Here is a 23120-nt window from a genome sequence, read left to right as displayed (position 1 = left end):
GCATCTCTGATCAGTCTTCTCCTTGTATGAGCTGAAAGTTTAGAGGGACGGCCAGGTCTTGGTAGATTTGCAGTGGTCTGATACTCCTTCCATTTCAATATTATCGCTTGCACAGTGCTCCTTGGGATGTTTAAAGCTTGGGAAATCTTTTTGTATCCAAATCCGGCTTTAAACTTCTTCACAACAGTATCTCGGACCTGCCTGGTGTGTTCCTTGTTCTTCATGATGCTCTCTGCGCTTTTAAAGGACCTCTGAGACTATCACAGTGCAGGTGCATTTATACGGAGACTTGATTACACACAGGTGGATTGTATTTATCATCATTAGTCATTTAGGTCAACATTGGATCATTCAGAGATCCTCACTGAACTTCTGGAGAGAGTTTGCTGCACTGAAAGTAAAGGGGCTGAATAATTTTGCACGCCCAATTTTTCAGTTTTTGATTTGTTAAAAAAGTTTGAAATATCCAATAAATGTCGTTCCACTTCATGATTGTGTCCCACTTGTTGTTGATTCTTCACAAAAAAATACAGTTTTATATCTTTATGTTTGAAGCCTGAAATGTGGCAAAAGGTCGCAAAGTCCAAGGGGGCCGAATACTTTCGCAAGGCACTGTATATGTGAGTGTTGTACACTAGGCATGGAACTGTTGGTAGTGTATACGTCGTGAAAGGTGAGGGAGGGGCTGTTCATCTATACTGAGAAATATGTAGAGATGGAACACACATGTTCATTGAAAGGGTGTAGCGTAATCGCCTAGCCAGACTCTGTCTCATTGGCTGTCCAACAATCTTCTGTAATTTTGGTAAATAACAGGTAATATATGGCAATCTATGGTAACTTTCTTAATTTACAGTGGGGCAAAAAAGTATGTAGTCAGCCACCAATTGTGCAAGTTCTCCCACTTAAAAAGATGAGAGAGGCCTGTCATTTTCATCATAGGTACACTTCAAATATGACAGACAAAATGAGGAAAAAACATCCAGAAAATCACATTGTAGGATTTTTAATGAATTTATTTGCAAATTATCGTGGAAAATAAGTATTTGGTCACCTACAAACAAGCAAGATGTCTGGCTCTCACAGACCTGTAACTTCTTCTTTAAGAGGCTCCTCTGTCCTCCACTCGTTACCTGTAATAATGGCACCTGTTTGAACTTGTTATCAGTATAAAAGACACCTGTCCACAACCTCAAACAGTCACACTCCAAACTCCACTATGGCCAAGACCAAAGAGCTGTCAAAGGACACCAGAAACAAAATTGTAGACCTGTACCAGGCTGGGAAGACTGAATCTGCAAAAGGTAAGCAGCTTGGTTTGAAGAAATCAACTGTGGGAGCAATTGCTAGGAAATGGAAGACATACAAGACCACTGATAATCTCCCTCGATCTGGGGCTCCACGCAAGATCTCACCCCGTGGGGTCAAAATGATCACAAGAACGGTGAGCAAAAATCCCAGAACCACAAGGGGGACCTAGTGAATGACCTGCAGAGAGCTGGGACCAAAGTTACAAAGCCTACCATCAGTAACACACTACGCCGCCAGGGACTCAAATCCTGCAGTGCCAGACGTGTCCCCCTGCTTAAGCCAGTATATGTCCAGGCCCCTCTGAAGTTTTCTAGAGAGCATTTGGATGATCCAGAAGAAGATTGGGAGAATGTCATATGGTCAGATGAAACCAAAATATACCCTTTTGGTAAAAACTCAACTCGTCGTGTTTGGAGGACAAAGAATGCTGAGTTGCATCCAAAGAACACCATACCTACTGTGAAGCATGGGGGTGGAAACATCATGCTTTGGGGCTGTTTTTCTGCAAATGGACCAGGACGACTAATCCGTGTAAAGGAAAGAATGAATGGGGCCATGTATCGTGAGATTTTGAGCTAAAACCTCCTTCCATCAGCAAGGGCATTGAAGATGAAACGTGGCTGGGTCTTTCAGCATGACAATGATTCCAAACACACCGCCCGGGCAACGAAGGAGTGGCTTCGTAAGAAGCATTTCAAGGTCCTGGAGTGGCCTAGCCAGTCTCCAGATCTCAACCCCATAGAAAATCTTTGGAGGGAGTTGAAAGTCTGTGTTGCCCAGCAACAGCCCCAAAACATCACTGCTCTAGGGGAGATCTGCATGGAGGAATGGGCCAAAATACCAGCAACAGTGTGTGAAAACCTTGTGAAGACTTACAGAAAACGTTTGACCTCTGTCATTGCCAACAAAGGGTATTGAGTATTGAGATAAACTTTTGTTATTGACCAAATACTTATTTTCCACCATCATTTGCAAATACATTTATTACAAATCCTACAATGTGATTTTCTGGATTTTTTTTTTCTCATTTTGTCTGCCATAGTTGAAGTGTACCTATGATGAAAATTACAGGCCTCTCTCATCTTTTTAAGTGGGAGAACGTGCACAATTGGTGGTTGACTAAATACTTTTTTGCCCCACTGTACCTTGGAACAACTTTCAAAATGTTTATTCATAAACCGTACCAGTCAAAAGTTTGGACACACCTGCTCATTCAAGGTTTTTTCTTTATTTGTACTATTTTCTGCATTGTAGAATAATAGTGAATACATAAACTATGAAATAACACATGGAATCATGTAGTAACCCAAAAAAGTGTTTTGGTTACTACATATAAAATATATATTTTATATTTGAGATTTTTCAAAGTAGCCACCCTTTGCCTTGATGACAGCTTTGCACAGTCTTGGCATTCTCTCAACCAGCTTCACCTGGAATGCTTTTCCAACAGCCTTGAAGGAGTTCCCACATATGATAGGCACTTGTTGGCTGCTTTTCCTTCACTCTGCAGTCCAACTAATCACAAATCATCTCAATTGGGTTGAGGTCGGGTGATTATGGAGGCCAGATCATCTGATGCAGCATTCCATCACTCTCCTTTTTGGTCAAATAGACCTTACACCGCCTGGACGTGTGTTGTGTCATTGTCCTGTTGAAAAACAAATGATAGGAACTAAGCGCAAACCAGATGGGATGGCGTATCACTGTAGAATGCTGTGGTAACCATGCTGGTTAAGTGTGTCTTGAATTCTAAATAAATCACTGACAGTGTCACCAGCAAAGCACCATCGCACCCCCTCCTCCATGCTTCACTTGTCTATCTCCACAACAGTCAACAACAGAAGCCAGGCAGCAGGCACAAACATCCCAATTCATGGCCTGTTTTTACCATTCTGCACTTTCTCATGACTAAATATCTCTTGATTTATGTCTTCCTTTTAAATAATATGTGTATGGTTCTTGATGTGACATACATTTGATGATAAAGTGTATATTTACACATAGTGAAAGTGAGTCACACAAAAAGCAAAACTTTATTTTCGATAGGTAAGGTACCCAGGAAGACACTACTCATCTTGTGACTAATAGACTAATGATTTTGTAAATGCTGCTTCTTTTTGTACAGAAGTCCTCTCGGTAGTCCCATGAGTTGTTTTGTGGTCACTGGCAGTCAAATGTCAGGCATGCAGACATGCAACATTCCAGTTAAGAGACTTCTGTCGCACCTGCATTGTCTCATAGCTACTTTGACTATGGTGGAACTTTCTGGGAACCAGTCAGACCAGCACCTCTTGGGTGTGCATTGTCAGATCTGCAGTGTCACATTCAGGGACTTAACTTGGGCCTGTTTCCAAGGGAAAATGTTATAACTTAGGGTATTTTCACATATAGTTCTCTTTAAAACAACCAATCTCAGTCCTCTTTAAAGTGAACTCTCGGGTAAAAAAAATGGCAAAATTACTCTGTTCTCTTTGTATTCACACTGCCCTTGGCTTTGTATGAGGACTCAACTCTTTTGCCTGTTCACTTCACCTATTTTGTGGTCTGTCCTCTTTGCATTCACATTGCTATGTTTAGAATTGGAACCAATAACTTTTTCCTACATTCTCTCAATGCACTCTGGGTTTTTACAAATGCAGGACAAGCTATTCCATCAGAATGTGTTATTCGACAGCTAGATATACGTACTTACAGTGGGGAGAACAAGTATTTGATACACTGCCGATTTTGCAGGTTTTCCTACTTACAAAGCATGTAGAGGTCTGTAATTTTTATTTTAGGTACACTTCAACTGTGAGATACGGAATCTAAAACAAAAATCCAGAAAATCACATTGTATGATTTTTAAATAATTAATTTGCATTTTATTGCATGACATAAGTATTTGATCACCTACCAACCAGTAAGAATTCCGGCTCTCACAGACCTGTTCATTTTTCTTTAAGAAGCCCTCCTGTTCTCCACTCATTACCTGTATTAACTGCACCTGTTTGAACTCGTTACCTGTATAAAAGACACCTGTCCACACACTCAATCAAACAGACTCCAACCTCTCCACAATGGCCAAGACCAGAGAGCTGTGTAAGGGATAAAATTGTGTACGGGATACAATTGAAGACCTGCACAAGGCTGGGATGGGCTACAGGACAATAGGCAAGCAGCTTGGCGAGCAGGCAACAACTGTTGGCGCAATTATTAGAAAATGGAAGAAGTTCAAGATGACGGTCAATCACCCCCGGTCTGGGGCTCCATGCAAGATCTCACCTCGTGGGGCATCAATGATCATGAGGAAGGTGAGGGATCAGCCCAGAACTACACGGCAGGACCTGGTCAATGACCTGAAGAGAGCTGGGACCACAGTCTCAAAGAAAACCATTAGTAACACACTACGCCGTCATGGATTAAAATCCTGCAGCGCACGCAAGGTCCCCCTGCTCAAGCCAGAGCATGTCCAGGCACGTCTGAAGTTTGCCAATGACCATCTGGATGATCCAGAGGAGGAATGGGAGAAGGTCATGTGGTCTGATGAGACAAAAATATAGCTTTTTGGTCTAAACTCCACTCGCTGTGTTTGGAGGAAGAAGAAGGATGAGTACAACCCCAAGAACACCATCCCAACCGTGAAGCATGGAGGTGGAAACATCATTCTTTGGGGATGCTTTTCTGCAAAGGGGACAGGACGACTGCACCGTATTGAGGGGAGAATGGATGGGGCCATGTATTGCGAGATCTTGGCCAACAACCTCCTTCCCTCAGTGAGAGCATTGAAGATGGGTCGTGGCTGGGTCTTCCAGCATGACAACGACTCGAAACACACAGCCCGGGCAACTAAGGTGTGGCTCCGTAAGAAGCATCTCAAGGTCCTGGAGTGGCCTAGCCAGCCTCCAGACCTGAACCCAATAAAACATATTTGGAGGGAGCTGAAAGTCCGTATTGCCCAGCTACAGCCCCAAAACCTGAAGGATCTGGAGAAGGTCTGTATGGAGGAGTGGACCAAAATCCCTGCTGCAGTGTGTGCAAACCTGGTCAAGAACTACAGGAAACGTATGATCTCTGTAATTGCAAACAAAGGTTTCTGTACCAAATATTAAGTTCTGCTTTTCTGATGTATCAAATACTTATGTCATGCAATAAAATGCAAATTAACTACTTAAAAATCATACAATGTGATTTTCTGGATTTTTGTTTTAAATTCCGTCTCTCACAGTTGAAGTGTACCTATGATAAAAATTACAGACCTCTACATGCTTTGTAAGTAGGAAAACCTGCAAAATCGACAGTGTATCAAATACTTGTTCTCCCCACTGTATATTTTTGAAGCTAATAGATTGCATTTAGTTAAAAGATGAGACATAATAATTGTTATCAGAAGATACAATTACCATGTAAATATTATTGGTAACAGAATAAATAGCTGAAGAATAACTGCGGATTAAATAATACTATAATCGAACATTTTACACCCAATGTAGGCTACTGCCCCTTTAAGAGCTAGAATAGATTTTGAACCCTATGTTGGTGTCTTCTCATGCTATTCGAACCCTACAATCGAATAAACAGCTTGTGTAAAGAAATAATCTTCACTAAAAACTGCACACATGTTTTTAAATTTCTATGCATCCTTGACAATCGCTAATCAATAGGCCTAACCAGTGGCAATTTGAGCATATAAATCTTGGTCAGGCAAAAACATTTTTTTGTGGGAACAGCAAAGCCACAACGCTAAACAATACATGAATTGCACTATAACGGTGACAAAAGCTGCACACAAACTGGTAGGGTAGGTAGGGCCTACATAAAGCTATCCCAACAGCAGAGTCCCAACACCTTATCACTGCTACACCTGGATATCAGCTGAGCCTTGTCTGGCAGCGAAACAGTTCATTCAGCCTCATTTACTGCCTTTAAAAAAAACATAGCTGATATGGCTGACTTGCTTAAACAATTAAATAAATGTGGTTTCTACTGACAATTGAGAAGTGCAAACTATAGCATGAGGGGACAACAAGAGGATAAGAGGCAATCCGTAATTTCGATTAAGACATTAATTGACGACGGACGTAGTCAATATAACTATTTGTTCAGCACTTTTGTACAGTGACAGAATTCAGAACATGGGCCGTTCTTACAGTGTACTCCCTGTATAACAAGTCAGAACCGTAGGATAAATAAATGGGTCATATGAAAAGACAATGAAAGCTCTCACAATATTCGATGATTACATTTCTCTAAAACAGGTGTTTGGCTACATGTGCACCACCAAGTCAGAAAAGTAGGCGAAATTAAGAGGTGAAAATAGACCAAATTATTAGGGTGAGACACATTGAATGCCGTTTGGCTCTCTTTGACGCAATAAATAAGCTTTTCATTTGACACGTCAAATAACACAATTCTATTATAGAATGCTGTGTGTGCTGAATTTGAACGTGCAAGCCAAGCACCATCACTCCTATCAGTAGCACTGTCAAAGTTGTACAAAAAAGTTTGCAAACAAGCACACACCGGCCACCGGCCACGAACGATGTTTTTACAATACCGCGTTGGTGAATAGACCAAATTATTAGGGTGAGGCACATGGGCTTTTAACAGCTTACTACACAACATACACTTAGTATAACTTTCTTAGCTACAGTATACATATCTACCTTGCATATTACATCAATTATGCAGTAGCATACAATACATTTTTGGGCTCACCTTGTGAAGGTGGTGTGGCGGTCCTTTGTGGACATATTTTGTCATCAAAGTCTGGCATTCTCTGGATTTATAGTGGGACCACACAGCCACTACACTGATTAGCAGGCTAGTGGTTGCTTTGCAATGCTTGCAGTTAGCCACTGATTCCTTACAAACCACTCATTGTTGAATTTGCGATTTCCAACTTGTGTAATCTTAATGGCCGATGAGCACCGATATGTTTTATCTATAATTTCTCTTCATTATTTCACTTCATATGACAAGGCTTAAAAATGATTTGCCAGTAGATTGTCGATGTGATTCATGAAGATGACTGCTTGTCTAGCTTGCTGGCTAAGACTTTGAAAGTATGATGTTGACATAATCAGTCCAATATAAGCTTCTGTACATATAACGTGATTTTATCTGTGGCCAATGATCTTTAGCCTTGTTGGAAGGGCACTTGTAATATAACTCTATGGCAGGCTCTGCTCCACCTGCCCTGAATGACGGGTCGCCACTGGGCCTAACCAAAAACATTGTGGCTACATTGATCATCCTTGAGATGCTTCTACAACTTCATTGGAGGCCAACTGTGGTACATTCAATTAATTGGACAAGTTTTGGAAATCTGCACACCTGTCTATATAAGTTCCCACTGTTGACACTGCATGTCAGAGCAAAAACCAAGCCATGAGGTTGAAAGAATTGTCCATAGAGCTCCGAGACAGGATTGTGTCGAGGCACAGAAATGGGGAAGAGTACTAAAACATTTCTGCAGCATTGAAGGTCCCTAAGAACACAGTGGCCTCCATCATTCTGAAATGGAAGAAGATGGAAGAACCTTCCAGAAGGACAACCATCTCTGCAGCACTCCACCAATCAGGCCTTTATGGTAGAGTGGCCAGATGGCCATTCCTCAGTTAAAGGCACGACAGCCCACTTCAAGTTTGCCAAAAGACACCTAAAGGACTCTCAGAACATGAAAACCCCAGAATATCTGGTCTGATGAAACCAATATGGAATTCTTTGGCCTGAATGCCAAGCGTCACGTCTGGAGGAAATCTGGCACCATCCCTATGGTGAATTATGGTGGTGGTAGCATCATGCTGTGGGGATGTTTTTCAGTGGCAGGGACTGGGAGACTAGTCAGGATCGAAGGAAAGATGAACGGAGCAAAGTACAGAGAGATCCTTGATGAAAACCTACTCCAGAGCACTCAGGACCACATACTGAAGGTTCACCTTCCAACAGGACAACAACTCTAAGCACACAGCCAAGTGTAAGAGTGGTTTCGGGACAAGTCTCTGAATGTCCTTGAGTGGCCTTGCCAGTGCCCGCACATGAACCCAGTCGAACATCTCTGGAGAGTCCTGAAAATAGCTTTGCAGCGACTCTCCCCATCCAACCTGACAGAGCTTGAGACGATCTGCAGAGAAGAATGGGAGAAACTCCCCAAATACAGGTGTGCCAAGCTTGTAGCGTCATACCCAAGAAGACTCGAGGATGTATTCGCTGCCAAAGATGCTTCAACAAAGTACTGAGTAAAGGGTCTGAATACTTATGTCAATGTGATATTTCATTTTTTTATTTATATAAATTTGAATACATTTCTAAAAACTGTTTTTGCCTTGTCATTATGGGATATTATGTGTGGATTGATGAGAGGGAAAAACCTTTTAATCACTTTTGGAATAAGACTAACGTAACAAAATGTGGAAAAAGTCTGTGGTCTGAATACTTTCCGAATGCACTGTATTGCACTGTTGAATGCACTGTTGAATGTCAATGACTATATACTTCAGAAAGGATTCACACCCTTGACTTTTTCCACATTTCGTTGTGTTACAAAGTGGGATTAAAATATATATATTTTTGTCAACAATCTCTCAAAATGGAAGAAAAATGTTAACAGTTGTAAAAAAATAAATAAAGCACTAATACAGTATATCATGATTAGATTAGTAAGTCAATACATGTTAGAATCACATTTGGCAGTGATTACATCTGTGAGTCTTTCTGGGTAAACTTTGCACACCTGGATTGTACAATATTTAGATTGTACTATAATTCTTCAAGCTCTGTCAAGTTGGTTGTTGATCAACTTGACAAGTCTTGCCATTGATTTTCAAGCAGACTTAAGTAAAAAATGTAACTAGGAGACTGAAGAACATTCAATGTTGTCTTGGTAAGCAACTGCAGTGTATATTTGGGCTTGTGTTTTAGGTTATTGTCCTGCTGAAAGGTAAATTTGTCTCCCAGTCTCTGTTGGAAAGCAGACTGAACCTGGTTTTATTCAAGTATTCTGCCTGTGCTTAGCTCTTTTCCATTTATTTTTATCCCCAAAAAATCCCTTGTTCTTGCATGATGCAGCCACCCCCATGCTTGAAAATATGAAGAGTGTTAGTGATGTCATGTGTTGTGTTTGCCCCAAATATAACGCTTTGTATTCAGGACATATAGTTAATTTCTTTGTCACATTGTTTGTTGTTTTACTTTTGTGCCTGGCATGTTTTGGAATATTTTTTATTCTGTACAGGATTCCTTCTTTTCACTCTGTCAATTAGGTTAGTATTGTGGACATTAAACTCTGTAACTGTTTTAAAGTCACCATTGGTCTCCTGGTGAAATCCCTGAGCAGTTTCCTTCCTCTCCGACAACTGAGTTAGGAAGGACGTCTGTATCTTTGTAGTGACTGGGTGTATTGATACACCATCCAATGTGTAATTAATAACTTCACCATGCTCAAAGGGATATTCAATGTCCTTTTTTTATTTTTACCCATCTACCAATAGGTGCCCTTCTTTGCGAGGCATTGGAAAACCTCCCTTGTCTTTGTGGTTGGATCTGTGTTTGAAATTCATTGCTCGACTGAGGGACCTTACAGACAATTGTATGTGTGGGGTACAGAGATGAGGTAGTCCTTCAAAAATCATGTTAAACACTATTTCACACAGAGTGAGTCAATGCAACTTTTTATCAAATCAAGCTTTATTTTTATAGCACTTTTTGGATGCAATGCGCTTCATAGGAAAAAACATTAAAAAACAAAAATAATATCTGAAATATTTACTACACAACAAATAAGAGGTTACAATAACAGGTAACAGGTAACAAAAAAAACTGAAAGACTCAAAAAGGTGTAACTTGTTAAGCACATTTGTATTTCTGAACTTATTTAGGCTTGCCATATCAAAGGGGTTGAATACTTTTTCAGCTTTTAATTTTTCATTAATTTGTAAAAATTTCAACAAACAAAATTATACTTTTACAATATGGGGTATTGTGTGTATGCCAGTGATAAAATCAGGCTGTAACACAACAAAATGTGGAAAAAGTCAAGGGGTGTGAATAATTTCTGAAGGCACTATACTTGTGCTCCTCCTCTTTTCAAGACGTGCAAAGGAATATTTTTTGTTGACTCATCTGATTGCATTTTGAGGATGCAACAATAGCTGCTAAAAATAGAGCTGAATATTTTTGTGCTGTCTTTTTTCCCCCCTTCCTAGAACCAAAGACAGCATGTACCATGCACTCACATACGCCACCATACTGGAGATGCAGGCCATGATGACCTTTGACCCGGAGAACATCCTGGCAGCTGGTAACACCATGAAGGAGGCTCAGGCAGTGTGTCAGCGGTAAGGCTCATTTGTAAAGGATCCACATTCAAAGAGCAGGAAAATGTCTCCGCACCCTTCCAGTTAGATGCACATTTCTTTAATTGTGGATGAGCTTACGTCAGTCTACCTTCATCAGAGCATGTCTCCACAAACAATAGTGGGACAGATGAGGCCACACAGTGAGACAGTGGTAATTACAGACACCTGTGGTAATCTAAAGTACCACTAGATGTCATAATATCAGAAATACAGTACAAATACTATCAAATATTTTACACGTATTTCTACTAGAACAAAATCCATGTACAAATAAAACATTTGGTGTTCGTATAAGGAACAAGGACCACATACTTGCAAAAAGAGAGCAATACAGCCGAAAAGAGTCATTAAAAATTGGGTCCATGTAAAATATATTGATTTTCAAAGTTATTTTTATTTAATAAATTCAAAAACAAAAGTTTTGACTTGGTGGTAAGGCTCCCTTATCAGATCTATTCAATCATGAAGAGAGGAACTATATGATCCGATCAAGTGAAATCACTTTGTGAATTGTGTAACACGTGTTTTTAACCAAGTAAGTCTCATTTAACTCATTTAATTATGAACAACAACAATATACAGAGGAAATCCATTTGGCTCTTGATAAACCTGGCCATTCCACTGGTGAGGGCCTCTGGCTATTTTGGGAGATGTCCATCCTGGTCTGTGGTGGCTGGTGAACTCCATGTTCTGTGAGATAATCACAGAGTAGATATCACCCAGGTTCTATCAGATCTTGCTGGCTGGGGGAGTTTGAGTGGCCTGTAACAGTGAGCTCTGGAGTCAGTGTGTGAAATGTCCTGTACGGACGCGCCTTTCCAAAGGCTGGAACACACACACAAACTCCCGGATTGGGCCTGCCACACCTTCTGAGACCCTGGGGGGGGGGGGGGGGCCCATGACACAGCCATCTGCCTGGCTACAAGGCCCAGGACCCTGTGTTAACCTGGGAGACGCTCTACATCTTACCAACATAAGCCATGGAATGTGGCTGGGCCACACTGATTTGCATGAAATGTAGATATCTATGCAAATACAACTTTTACAGGAGCTTTAATGTTTTCCCATGGGATCACAGTAAACCACTCATTATACTTGTGTATCTCCCTTAATCTATGTTATTCGTCTAATTCTGAAACCTGATTTTAGTTAGAAATACTGTCTGTCAATGTCTGTCTGAATGTGGTTACTACATATCACTGTTTTTCAATATCCAAGCACAGGAATGTGTTGAATTCCCAGATTCTTAGCTCACACATCCACAGACTGGTGTTGAGTTGTTGTGAACCAAACACTGCTATATCTGTCTCATCAAACACTGTAATGTGGCATGTTGGATTTGGTGTGTAATGAAGTGTATTCTCTCCCAGGTTCCGCAAGAAGACAACCTTTAGCAACAGAAACTCCACAGAAGGTTAGTATAGTTAAAACATACTTATACTTCAGTACATTCCACTTAGACGTAGACATATTATTTTACCACAGGCCTCTTATCTTATCACTCATTTTGCGAGTGTAAATTGAACAACGTTTTTTTTATAGCTGTGTATTCCTAAGTAAATAAAACTGCTGTGATACTGGAGAATATACTCTGTTTTTGAGTGATTTTAATGTATTACTCCATTGCTTCAAGCCATGGTGGTTGTTCACTAGTTGTTCAGTAGTTGAGAATACAGTTTAAAATGTGTTTCTTGTCTGTGGGTTTATTGTTCAGCCTCCTGCTGATGTAGTGGTTTCAGCATGTCAGAAGATAATTGTGCTGTCATTTTCACCTCAGAGGAACTCCACGCTGAAGTCTGCTATGCAGAATGTCTCCTGCAGAGGGCAGCACTCACCTTCCTTCAGGTAACCCACTGCTACCACAACATCAGTAACACCCACCCACGCACTCTTTATCTCGCTGAAGCACTGATACAGATTTAAAAGTTGATTGTGCATTTATGATATTGTTCTTTGTATCCTTAAACGTTTTCTTTCCCCCTGTTTTTGTAGGATGAAAACATGGTCAGTTTCATCAAGGGAGGAATTAAAGTGAGGAATAGCTACCAGACATATAAGTAAGTACTCTCGATGTAGTGCATTGCCCTTATAGTGCATTCCCCTTATGTCTCAACTCATACTATAGTAAAGAATGTATATCTGTATTTCAGAGAGCTTCATACGGTCCTCCAGTCCTCAAGCTACGTCCATGGTGACAATCATGGGCATTTTGAAGGCGGGGTCAAGCTTGGAGTGGGATCCTTCAACCTGGTGAGGGAAATGCTTCATGTCAACAACGTTTGTGGTCCAGTTTGCTGGGCTAGTAGACTGTATAGAAGGACCTTTTGGGGTGTTATGGCTATAGCTACTCTGTGTAACTCAAAGCATGGTCCAGATTGGTACAATATGTAATTGTGTCTGGCTCATCTTCTCACTCTTCCACACCTGTGTTCTTGGGTTTTGTACAGATGATCTCCATGCTGCCCACTCGGACCCTAAGGTTGCTGGAATTTGTGGGTTTCTCTGGAAATAAGGTAGATCTCCTACTGTTAGGCAGGTGGCCCTGAGATGACGTGTGAGATGCTGGACTAGACTGGGCTGGACTGGGCAGGTTTAAGCTAAGCCCCCTGTGTCCTGTGTTGTGTGTGTCTGCAGGAGTTTGGCTTGCAGCAGCTGACGGAAGGCGCAGCAGGGCAGACGTTCAGGTCCTTCCTGTGTAATATGCTGCTGCTCTGCTACCACACCTTCATGAGCTTCATCCTGGGTGAGAGAAAGACTGATGTTGCCACACATCAAATGTTTCCACACTGACCTTTTCAACTGCCAAAACAAGCTCTATACTGTAGTCTAGCCACATTCTGGTTGGTGGTCACCTCTACAGGAAAGGAAAACCCTGGTCCTATCTTGCAGAAATGTCTTAAACTAACATGAAATAACATTGTATTTTTCTCCTCGTGGCTTGCAGGCACTGGGGAAGCGGATGTGGAGGATGCAGAGAAACTCCTTCAGCCATATCTCAAACGGTATCCTAAGGTCAGTGAGAACATTGTAGCATGTACACTGAGTATACAAAACATTAAGAACACCTGCTCTTTCCATGATATAGACTGACCAGGTGAATCCGGGTAAAAGCTATGATCCCTTATTGATGTCACTTGTTAAATCCACTTCAATTAGTGTAGGTGAAGGGGAGGAGGCAGGTTAAAGAAGGATTTTTAAGCCTTGAGACATGGATTGTGCCATTCAGAGGGTGAATGGGCAAGACAAAATATTTAAGTCCCTTTGAATGGGGTATGGTGGTATGTGCCAGGTACACTTTTTGTGTCAGGAACTGCAACACTGCTCGGTTTTTCACGCTCAACAGTTTGTATCAACAATGTTCCTAATGTTTGGTATACTCAGTGTACAGTTAAAATATATTCCAGTTGTATTGATTTTGTGAAACTACTCTGAATTATTTAGTGCATAGGCCTGTACACACACTCTGTCCCATCAAAACAGTTCATAGTGTGTTGTTTTTAGGGGTCTATCTTCTTGTTCTTCGCTGGTCGAATTGAGGTTATCAAAGGAAACCTGGATGCTGTGAGTGGATCAATGATTCTGACTACTACCAAAATGATTTTGTATTTAGACTCCAAATCTGGCCAGCTGTCACGTGTGTGTGTGTGTGTGTGTGTGTGTGTGTGTGTGTGTGTGTGTGTGTGTGTGTGTGTGTGTGTGTGTGTGTGTGTGTAACAGGCTATAGTGCGCTTTGAGGAGTGCTGTGAAGCTCAGCAGCAGTGGAATCAGTTCCATCACATGTGCTACTGGGAACTGATGTGGTGTTTCACATACAAGAGACATTGGAAGATGGCCTACTTCTATGCTGATCTGCTCAGCAAAGAGAATGCATGGTCCAAGGTGGGACATTCTGGAGTAATTGTATTTGTGCATATCAGTTCAATATAGTGCAGTATGAAGGACATCTGTTTCAGTACAGTAATGGTTGCATTATTTCGCTGGTAAATGCGATATAGATTTGTTTGTTTAACAGTTTTTAATGTATTCCGCTTAGCCTTTAGAGGGACAAATCTATGTTGATGCTTACAGAGTTGCGGTAGTAAAACATGCACATTTCCCTCCAGGCAACATATGCGTATATGAAAGGTGCCTACCTCAGCATGCTGACCAGGGAGGAATGCCAACCATTCAGGGAGAGCGAGGTAGCGCTATTCAGGTAGGTCACTGCAACAAAGACAATGCTATTTCTCTGTAAACAAATGAACAACAGACTTTCAGCATGCTTATAGAGAAGGGCGCTCAACAAATGACTGATGATTGGTTGAAAGAAATTGATAATAAGAAGATTGTGGGAGCTGTACTGTTAGATTTCAGTGCAGTCTGATATTATTGACCATAACCTTTTGTTGAAAAAAACGTATGTGTTATGGCTTTTCAATCTCTGCCAAATCGTAGATTCAGAGCTATCTAATATAACTCAAAGGGTTTTCTTTAATGGGAGCTTATCTAATGTCAAATATGTAAAGGGTGGTGTGCTGCAGGTCAGCTTTCTAGGCCCTCTACTCTTCTATTTTTACCAATGTAGAAGGCATTCGGAAAGTATTCGGACCCCTTGACTTTTTCCACATTTTGTTATGTTACAGCCTTATTCTACAATTGATACCCTATGATAACAAAGCAAAAACAGGTTTTAATAAATGTTCACAAAAAAAACAGATACCTTATTTACATAAGTACTCAGACTATGACACTCAAAATTGAGCTCAGGTAAATCCTGTTTCCATTGATTATCCTTGAGATGTTTCTACAACTTCATTGGAGTCCACCTGTAGTAAATTCAATTGATTGGACATGATCTGGAAAGGCACACACCTGTCTATATAAGGTCCCACAGTTGACAGTGCATGTCAGAGCAAAAACCAAGCCTTTGGGTTCGAAGGAATTGTGCGCTGAGCTCCGAGACAGGATTGTGTCGAGGCAAAGAATCAATCAATCAGATTTATTTATAAAGCCCTTCTTACATCAGCTGATGTCACAAAGTACTGTACAGAAACCCTGCCTAAAACCCCCAAACAAGCAATGCAGGTGTAGAAGCGCGGTGGCTAGGAAAAACTCCCTTGAAAGGCCAGAACCTAGGAAGAAACCTAGAGAGGAACCAGGCTATGATGGGTGGCCAGTCCTCTTCTGGCTGTGCCGGGTGGAGATTATAACAGAACATGGCCAAGATGTTCAAGTGTTCACAGATGACTAACAGGGTCAAATAATAATAATCACAGTGGTTGTCAAGGGTGCAACAGGTCAGGTGAGGTGTAAATGTCAGTTGGCTTTTCATAGCCAATCATTCAGAGTATCTCTACCACTCCTGCTGTATCTAGAGAGTTGAAAACAGCATGTCTGGGACAGGTAGCACGTCCGGTGAACAGGTCAGGGTTCTATAGCCGCAGGCAGAACAATTGAAACCGGAGCAGTAGCATGGCCAGGTGGACTGGGGACAGCAAGGAGTCATCAGGCCAGGTAGTCCTGAGGCATGGTCTTAGGCCTAAAGTCCTCCGAGAGAAAGAAAGAGAGAGAAAGAGAGTGAGTGAGAATTAGAGAGAGCATACTTAAATTCACACAGGACACCGGATAAGACAGGAGAAATACTCCAGATATAACAGACTGACCCTAGCCCCCCGACACATAAACTACTGCAGCAGAAATGGGGAAGAGTACCAAAACATTTCTGCAGCATTGAATGTCCCTAAGAACACAGTGGCCTCCATCATTCTGAAATGGAAGAAGTTTGGAACCACCAAGACTCTTCCTGGAGCTGGCCACCCGGCCAAACTGTGCAATCGGGGGAGAGGGGCCTTGGTCAGAGAGGTCACCAAGAATCTGATGGTCACTCTGACAAAGCTCCAGAGTTCCTCTGTGGAGATGGGATAACCTTCCAGAAGGACAACCATCTCTGCAGCACTCCACCAATCAGACCTTTATGGTAGAATGACCAGATGGAAGCCATTCCTCAGTAAAAGGCACATGACAGCCCTCTTGAAGTTTGCCAAAAGACACTGAAAGGACTCACAGACCATGAGAAACCCAGATTATCTGGTCTGATGAAACCAAGATTGAATTCTTTGGCCTGAATGTCAAGCGTCACATCTGGAGGAAACCTGGCACCATCCCTATGATGTATCATGGTGTTGGCAGCATCATGCTCTTGGGGATGTTTTTCAGTGGCAGAGACTGGGAGACTAGTCAGGATCGAGGCAAAGATGAACAGAGCAATGTACAGAGATCCTTCATGAAAACCTGCTCCAGAGCACTCAGTACCTCAGACTGGGTTAAAGATTCACCTTCATACAGGACAATGACCCTAAGTACACAGCCAAGACAGCGCAGGATTGGCTTCGGGACAAGTCTCTGAATGTCGTTGAATGGCGGCCCAGCCAGAGCCCGGACTTGAACCCGATCTAACATCTCTGGAGAGACCTGAAAATACCTGTGCAGCGTTCCTCATCGAACCTGACAGAGCTTGAGAGGATCTGCAGAGAAGAATTGGAGAATCTCTCCAAATACATGTGTGCCAAGTTTGTAGCTTCATAGCCAAGAAGATTTGAGGCTGTAATCGCTGCCACAGGTACTTCAACAAAGTACTGAGTAATGTCAGGTGCGTGAATGAGGACCCAAAAGCGAATTAACAAAACAGAGTTTCTTTAATGACGAAACACACGTAGGCTCAGATGGACAGGCAGATTCCGACAGGACAGGACAAGGTTAGCTGAACAGGCAGATTCCGACAGGACAGGACAAGGTTAGATGAACAGGCAGATTCCGACAGGACAGGACAAGGTTGCAGCAAACACGACGATAGTCTGGTTCAGGCATGAGTAACACAAACGAGAATCCGACAAAGACAGAAGCAGAAAGAGAGAGAGATATAGAGACCTAATCAGAGGGAAAAAGGGAACAGGTGGGAAAAGGGGTGAACGAGGTAGTTAGAGAAGACAAGGGACAGCTGGGGGAAAGAGGGGAAGAAAAGGTAACCTAGTACGACCAGCAGAGGGAGACAGGGTGAAGAGAAAGGACAGAAACAAGACACAACATGACAATACATGACAGTACCCCCCCACTCACCGAGCGCCTCCTGGCGCACTCGAGGAGGAAACCTGGCGGCAACGGAGGAAATCATCGATCAGCGAATGGTCCAGCACGTCCCGAGAGGGAACCCAACTCCTCTCCTCAGGACCGTACCCCTCCCAATCCACTAGGTACTGATGACCACGGCCCCGAGGACGCATGTCCAAAATCTTACGGACCCTGTAGATAGGTGCGCCCTCGACAAGGATGGGGGGGGGGGGGGAAGACGAGCGGGGGCGCGAAGAACGGGCTTAACACAGGAGACATGGAAGACCGGGTGGACGCGACGAAGATATCGCGGAAGAAGAAGTCGCACTGCGACAGGATTAATGACCTGAGAAATACGGAACGGACCAATGAACCGCGGGGTCAACTTGCGAGAAGCCGTCTTAAGGGTAAGGTTCTGAGTGGAGAGCCAAACTCTCTGACCGCGACAATATCTAGGACTCTTAGTTCTACGCTTATTAGCAGCTCTCACAGTCTGCGCCCTATAACGGCAAAGTGCAGACCTGACCCTCTTCCAGGTGCGCTCGCAACGTTGGACAAAAGCCAGAGCGGAGGGGACGCTGGACTCGGCGAACTGAGATGAGAACAACGGAGGCTGGTACCCGAGGCTACTCTGAAAAGGAGATAGCCCGGTCGCAGACGAAGGAAGCGAGTTGTGGGCGTATTCTGCCCAGGGGAGCTGTTCTGACCAAGACGCAGGGTTACGAAAAGAAAGACTGCGTAAGATGCGACCAATAGTCTGATTGGTCCGTTCTGCTTGACCGTTAGACTGGGGGTGAAAGCCGGAAGAGAGACTGACGGAAGCCCCAATCAAACGGCAAAACTCCCTCCAAAATTGAGACGTGAATTGCGGACCTCTGTCCGAAACGACGTCTGACGGAAGGCCATGAATTCTGAAAACATTCTCGATGATGATTTGTGCCGTCTCCTTAGCAGAAGGAAGCTTAGCAAGGGGAATAAAATGAGCCGCCTTAGAGAACCTATCGACAACCGTAAGAATAACAGTCTTCCCCGCTGACGAAGGCAGTCCGGTGACAAAATCTAAGGCGATGTGAGGCCACGGTCGAGAGGGAATGGGAAGCGGCCTGAGACGGCCGGCAGGAGGGGAGTTACCGGACTTAGTCTGCGCGCAGACCGAACAAGCAGCCACGAAACGACGCGTGTCATGCTCCCGGGTGGGCCACCAAAAACGCTGACGAATGGAAGCAAGCGTACCCCGAACGCCAGGGTGGCCGGCTAACTTGGCAGAGTGAGCCCACTGAAGAACGGCCAGACGAGTAGGAACGGGAACGAAAAGAAGGTTCCTAGGACAAGCGCGCGGCGACGGAGTGTGAGTGAGTGCTTGCTTTACCTGCCTCTCAATTCCCCAGACAGTCAACCCGACAACACGCCCCTCAGGGAGAATCCCCTCGGGGTCAGTGGAGGCTACTGAAGAACTGAAGAGACGAGATAAAGCATCAGGCTTGGTGTTCTTAGAGCCCGGACGATAAGAAATCACGAACTCGAAACGAGCGAAAAACAGCGCCCAGCGCGCCTGACGCGCATTAAGTCGTTTGGCAGAACGGATGTACTCAAGGTTCCTATGGTCAGTCCAAACGACAAAAGGAACGGTCGCCCCCTCCAACCACTGTCGCCATTCGCCTAGGGCTAAGCGGATGGCGAGCAGTTCGCGGTTTCCCACATCATAGTTACGTTCCGACGGCGACAGGCGATGAGAAAAATACGCGCAAGGGTGGACCTTGTCGTCAGAGAGGGAGCGCTGAGAAAGAATGGCTCCCACGCCCACCTCTGACGCGTCAACCTCGACAACGAACTGTCTAGAGACGTCAGGTGTAACAAGGATAGGTGCGGATGTAAAACGATTCTTGAGGAGATCAAAAGCTCCCTGGGCGGAAACGGACCACTTAAAGCACGTCTTGACAGAAGTAAGGGCTGTGAGAGGAGCTGCCACCTGACCGAAATTACGGATGAAACGACGATAGAAGTTTGCGAAGCCGAGAAAGCGCTGCAGCTCGACGCGTGACTTAGGGACGGGCCAATCAATGACAGCTTGGACCTTAGCGGGATCCATCTTAATGCCTTCAGCGGAAATAACAGAACCGAGAAATGTGACGGAGGAGGCATGAAAAGTGCACTTCTCAGCCTTCACAAAAAGACAATTCTCTAAAAGGCGCTGGAGGACACGTCGAACGTGCTGAACATGAATCTGGAGTGACGGTGAAAAAATCAGGATATCGTCAAGGTAAACGAAAACAAAGATGTTCAGCATGTCTCTCAGGACATCATTGACTAATGCCTGAAAGACAGCTGGAGCGTTAGCGAGGCCGAAAGGAAGAACCCGGTATTCAAAGTGCCCTAACGGAGTGTTAAACGCCGTCTTCCACTCGTCCCCCTCCCTGATGCGCACGAGATGGTAAGCGTTACGAAGGTCCAACTTAGTGAAAAACCTGGCTCCCTGCAGGATCTCGAAGGCTGAAGACATAAGAGGAAGCGGATAACGATTCTTCACTGTTATGTCATTCAGCCCTCGATAATCTATGCAGGGGCGCAGAGACCCGTCCTTCTTCTTGACAAAAAAAAACCCCGCTCCGGCGGGAGAGGAGGAGGGGACTATGGTACCGGCGTCAAGAGCTACAGACAAATAATCTTCGAGAGCCTTACGTTCGGGAGCCGACAGAGAGTATAGTCTACCCCGGGGGGGAGTGGTTCCCGGAAGGAGATCAATACTACAATCATACGACCGGTGTGGAGGAAGAGAGGTGGCCCTGGACCGACTGAACACCGTGTGCAGATCGTGATATTCCTCCGGCACCCCTGTCAAATCACCAGGCTCCTCCTGTGAAGAAGAGACAGAGGAAACAGGAGGGATAGCAGACATTAAACATTTCACATGACAAGAGACGTTCCAGGAGAGGATAGAATTACTAGACCAATTAATAGAAGGATTATGACAAACTAGCCAGGGATGGCCCAAAACAACAGGTGTAAAAGGTGAACGAAAAATTAAAAAAGAAATGGTTTCGCTATGATTACCAGAGACAGTGAGGGTTAAAGGTAGCGTCTCACGCTGAATCCTGGGGAGAGGACTACCATCCAAAGCGAACAAGGCCGTGGGCTCCCTTAACTGTCTGAGAGGAATGTCATGTTCCCGAGCCCAGGTCTCGTCCATAAAACAGCCCTCCGCCCCAGAGTCTATTAAGGCACTGCAGGAAGCTGACGAACCGGTCCAGCGTAGATGGACCGACAAGGTAGTGCAGGATCTTGAAGGAGAGACAGGAGTAGTAGCGCTCACCAGTAGCCCTCCGCTTACTGATGAGCTCTGGCTTTTACTGGACATGAAGTGACAAAATGACCAGCGGAACCGCAATAGAGACAGAGGCGGTTGGTGATTCTCCGTTCCCTCTCCTTAGTCGAGATGCGGATACCTCCCAGCTGCATAGGCTCAGCACCCGAGCCGGCAGAGGAAGATGGTAGTGATGCGGAGAGGAGTGCAACGGAGAACGTGAGCTCCTTTCCACGAGCTCGGTGACGAAGATCAACCCGTCGCTCTATGCGAATAGCGAGTTCAATCAAGGAATCCACGCTGGAAGGAACCTCCCGGGAGAGAATCTCATCCTTTACCTCTGCGCGGAGACCCTCCAGAAAACGAGCGAGCAAAGCCGGCTCGTTCCAGCCACTGGAGGCAGCAAGAGTGCGAAACTCAATAGAGTAGTCTGTTATGGATCGATTACCTTGACATAGGGAAGACAGGACCCTGGAAGCTTCCTCCCCAAAAACAGAACGATCAAAAACCCGTATCATCTCCTCCTTAAAGTCCTGATACTGGTTAGTACACTCAGCCCTTGCCTCCCAGATTGCCGTGCCCCACTCACGAGCCCGTCCAGTAAGGAGAGATATGACGTAGGCGATACGAGCTGTGCTCCTGGAGTAAGTGTTGGGCTGGAGAGAAAACACAATATCACACTGGGTGAGGAACGAGCGGCATTCAGTGGGCTCCCCAGAGTAACACGGCGGGTTATTGATTCTGGGCTCCGGAGATTCGAAAGCCCTGGAAGTGGCCGGTGGATCGAGGCGGAGATGGTGAACCTGTTCTGTGAGGTTGGAGACTTGGGCGGCCAGGGTCTCAACGGCATGTCGAGCAGCAGACAATTCCTGCTCGTGTCTGCCTAGCATCGCTCCCTGGATCTCGACGGCAGAGTGGAGAGGATCCGAAGTCGCTGGGTCCATTCTTGGTCGGATTCTTCTGTCAGGTGCGTGAATGAGGACCCAAAAGCGAATTAACAAAACAGAGTTTCTTTAATGACGAAACACACGTAGGCTCAGATGGACAGGCAGATTCCGACAGGACAGGACAAGGTTAGCTGAACAGGCAGATTCCGACAGGACAGGACAAGGTTAGATGAACAGGCAGATTCCGACAGGACAGGACAAGGTTGCAGCAAACACGACGATAGTCTGGTTCAGGCATGAGTAACACAAACGAGAATCCGACAAAGACAGAAGCAGAAAGAGAGAGAGATATAGAGACCTAATCAGAGGGAAAAAGGGAACAGGTGGGAAAAGGGGTGAACGAGGTAGTTAGAGAAGACAAGGGACAGCTGGGGGAAAGAGGGGAAGAAAAGGTAACCTAGTACGACCAGCAGAGGGAGACAGGGTGAAGAGAAAGGACAGAAACAAGACACAACATGACAATACATGACAAGTAAAGGGTCTGAATGTAAATGTGATATTTCAGGGGGGTTTTGGTAGGTTGTTTTGCAAAGAAATCAACTTGTTTTTGCTTTGTCATTATGGGATAGTATGTGTGAATTTATGATGGAAAAAAACTATTTGTCGTTTCTTTGGCATCATTAAATTGAAGACTGTTATTTTATCAAATCAATTCTCTGTTATTATTATTACGTGATTAAACTAATCATGTAAATGTAATTAACTAGGAAGTTGGGGCACCAAGGAAAATCTTCAGATTACAAAGTTATAATTTTCCTAATATAACTCTTAATTAGTCTTCTAATTAATGAATTATTCTTTACCTCACGTTAGTCTCATTCCAAACGTCGTAAATTGTTGGTTATGTTGGTTATATGAATCATCCAAACATCAATTGTCTTAATCATTTATTTACTAACTAACTAAATAATCACAGACATGCATAAACAAACAAACAGTAGATATGGTTACAAGGAAATGATAGGGGAGGTTCCCTAGTGGGCTAAGCCGATATGACGGCTTGGTGGACAAAGGGAAGTGGGTGTGGACTGAAAAGGGCGCGAAAGACAAAAGAGTCACTACACAGTTGATAATTATATGAATTGAAATGCTAATCTTTTGCACCTTTGAAGGCTCACTCATTCAGGAATAATTGAA

The 23120-nt window shown here is 43.9% G+C and overlaps 1 protein-coding gene across 3 annotated transcripts in view; it reads left to right on the top strand.

Moving 5' to 3' along the window:
* ttc39a (tetratricopeptide repeat domain 39A) overlaps positions 1 to 23120 on the top strand; it is a 44956-nt gene that overhangs the window by 16788 nt on the left and 5048 nt on the right. For all 3 annotated transcript variants that reach the window (XM_036978194.2, XM_036978195.2, XM_036978199.2), the window contains 11 exons: positions 10497 to 10628; positions 12020 to 12063; positions 12427 to 12494; positions 12642 to 12706; positions 12800 to 12899; positions 13097 to 13162; positions 13284 to 13392; positions 13594 to 13661; positions 14151 to 14210; positions 14367 to 14528; positions 14753 to 14844. In XM_036978194.2, the coding sequence (XP_036834089.1) occupies positions 10497 to 10628; positions 12020 to 12063; positions 12427 to 12494; positions 12642 to 12706; positions 12800 to 12899; positions 13097 to 13162; positions 13284 to 13392; positions 13594 to 13661; positions 14151 to 14210; positions 14367 to 14528; positions 14753 to 14844 (966 nt within the window). The remainder of the gene's footprint in view (positions 1 to 10496; positions 10629 to 12019; positions 12064 to 12426; positions 12495 to 12641; positions 12707 to 12799; positions 12900 to 13096; positions 13163 to 13283; positions 13393 to 13593; positions 13662 to 14150; positions 14211 to 14366; positions 14529 to 14752; positions 14845 to 23120) is intronic.

The sequence above is a fragment of the Oncorhynchus mykiss genome, chromosome 5 (genome assembly GCF_057628025.1).
Source record: "Oncorhynchus mykiss isolate SJ-2025 chromosome 5, ASM5762802v1, whole genome shotgun sequence".
NCBI classification, from domain to species: domain Eukaryota; kingdom Metazoa; phylum Chordata; class Actinopteri; order Salmoniformes; family Salmonidae; genus Oncorhynchus; species Oncorhynchus mykiss.
This window is presented reverse-complemented; position numbering and strand designations above follow the sequence as displayed.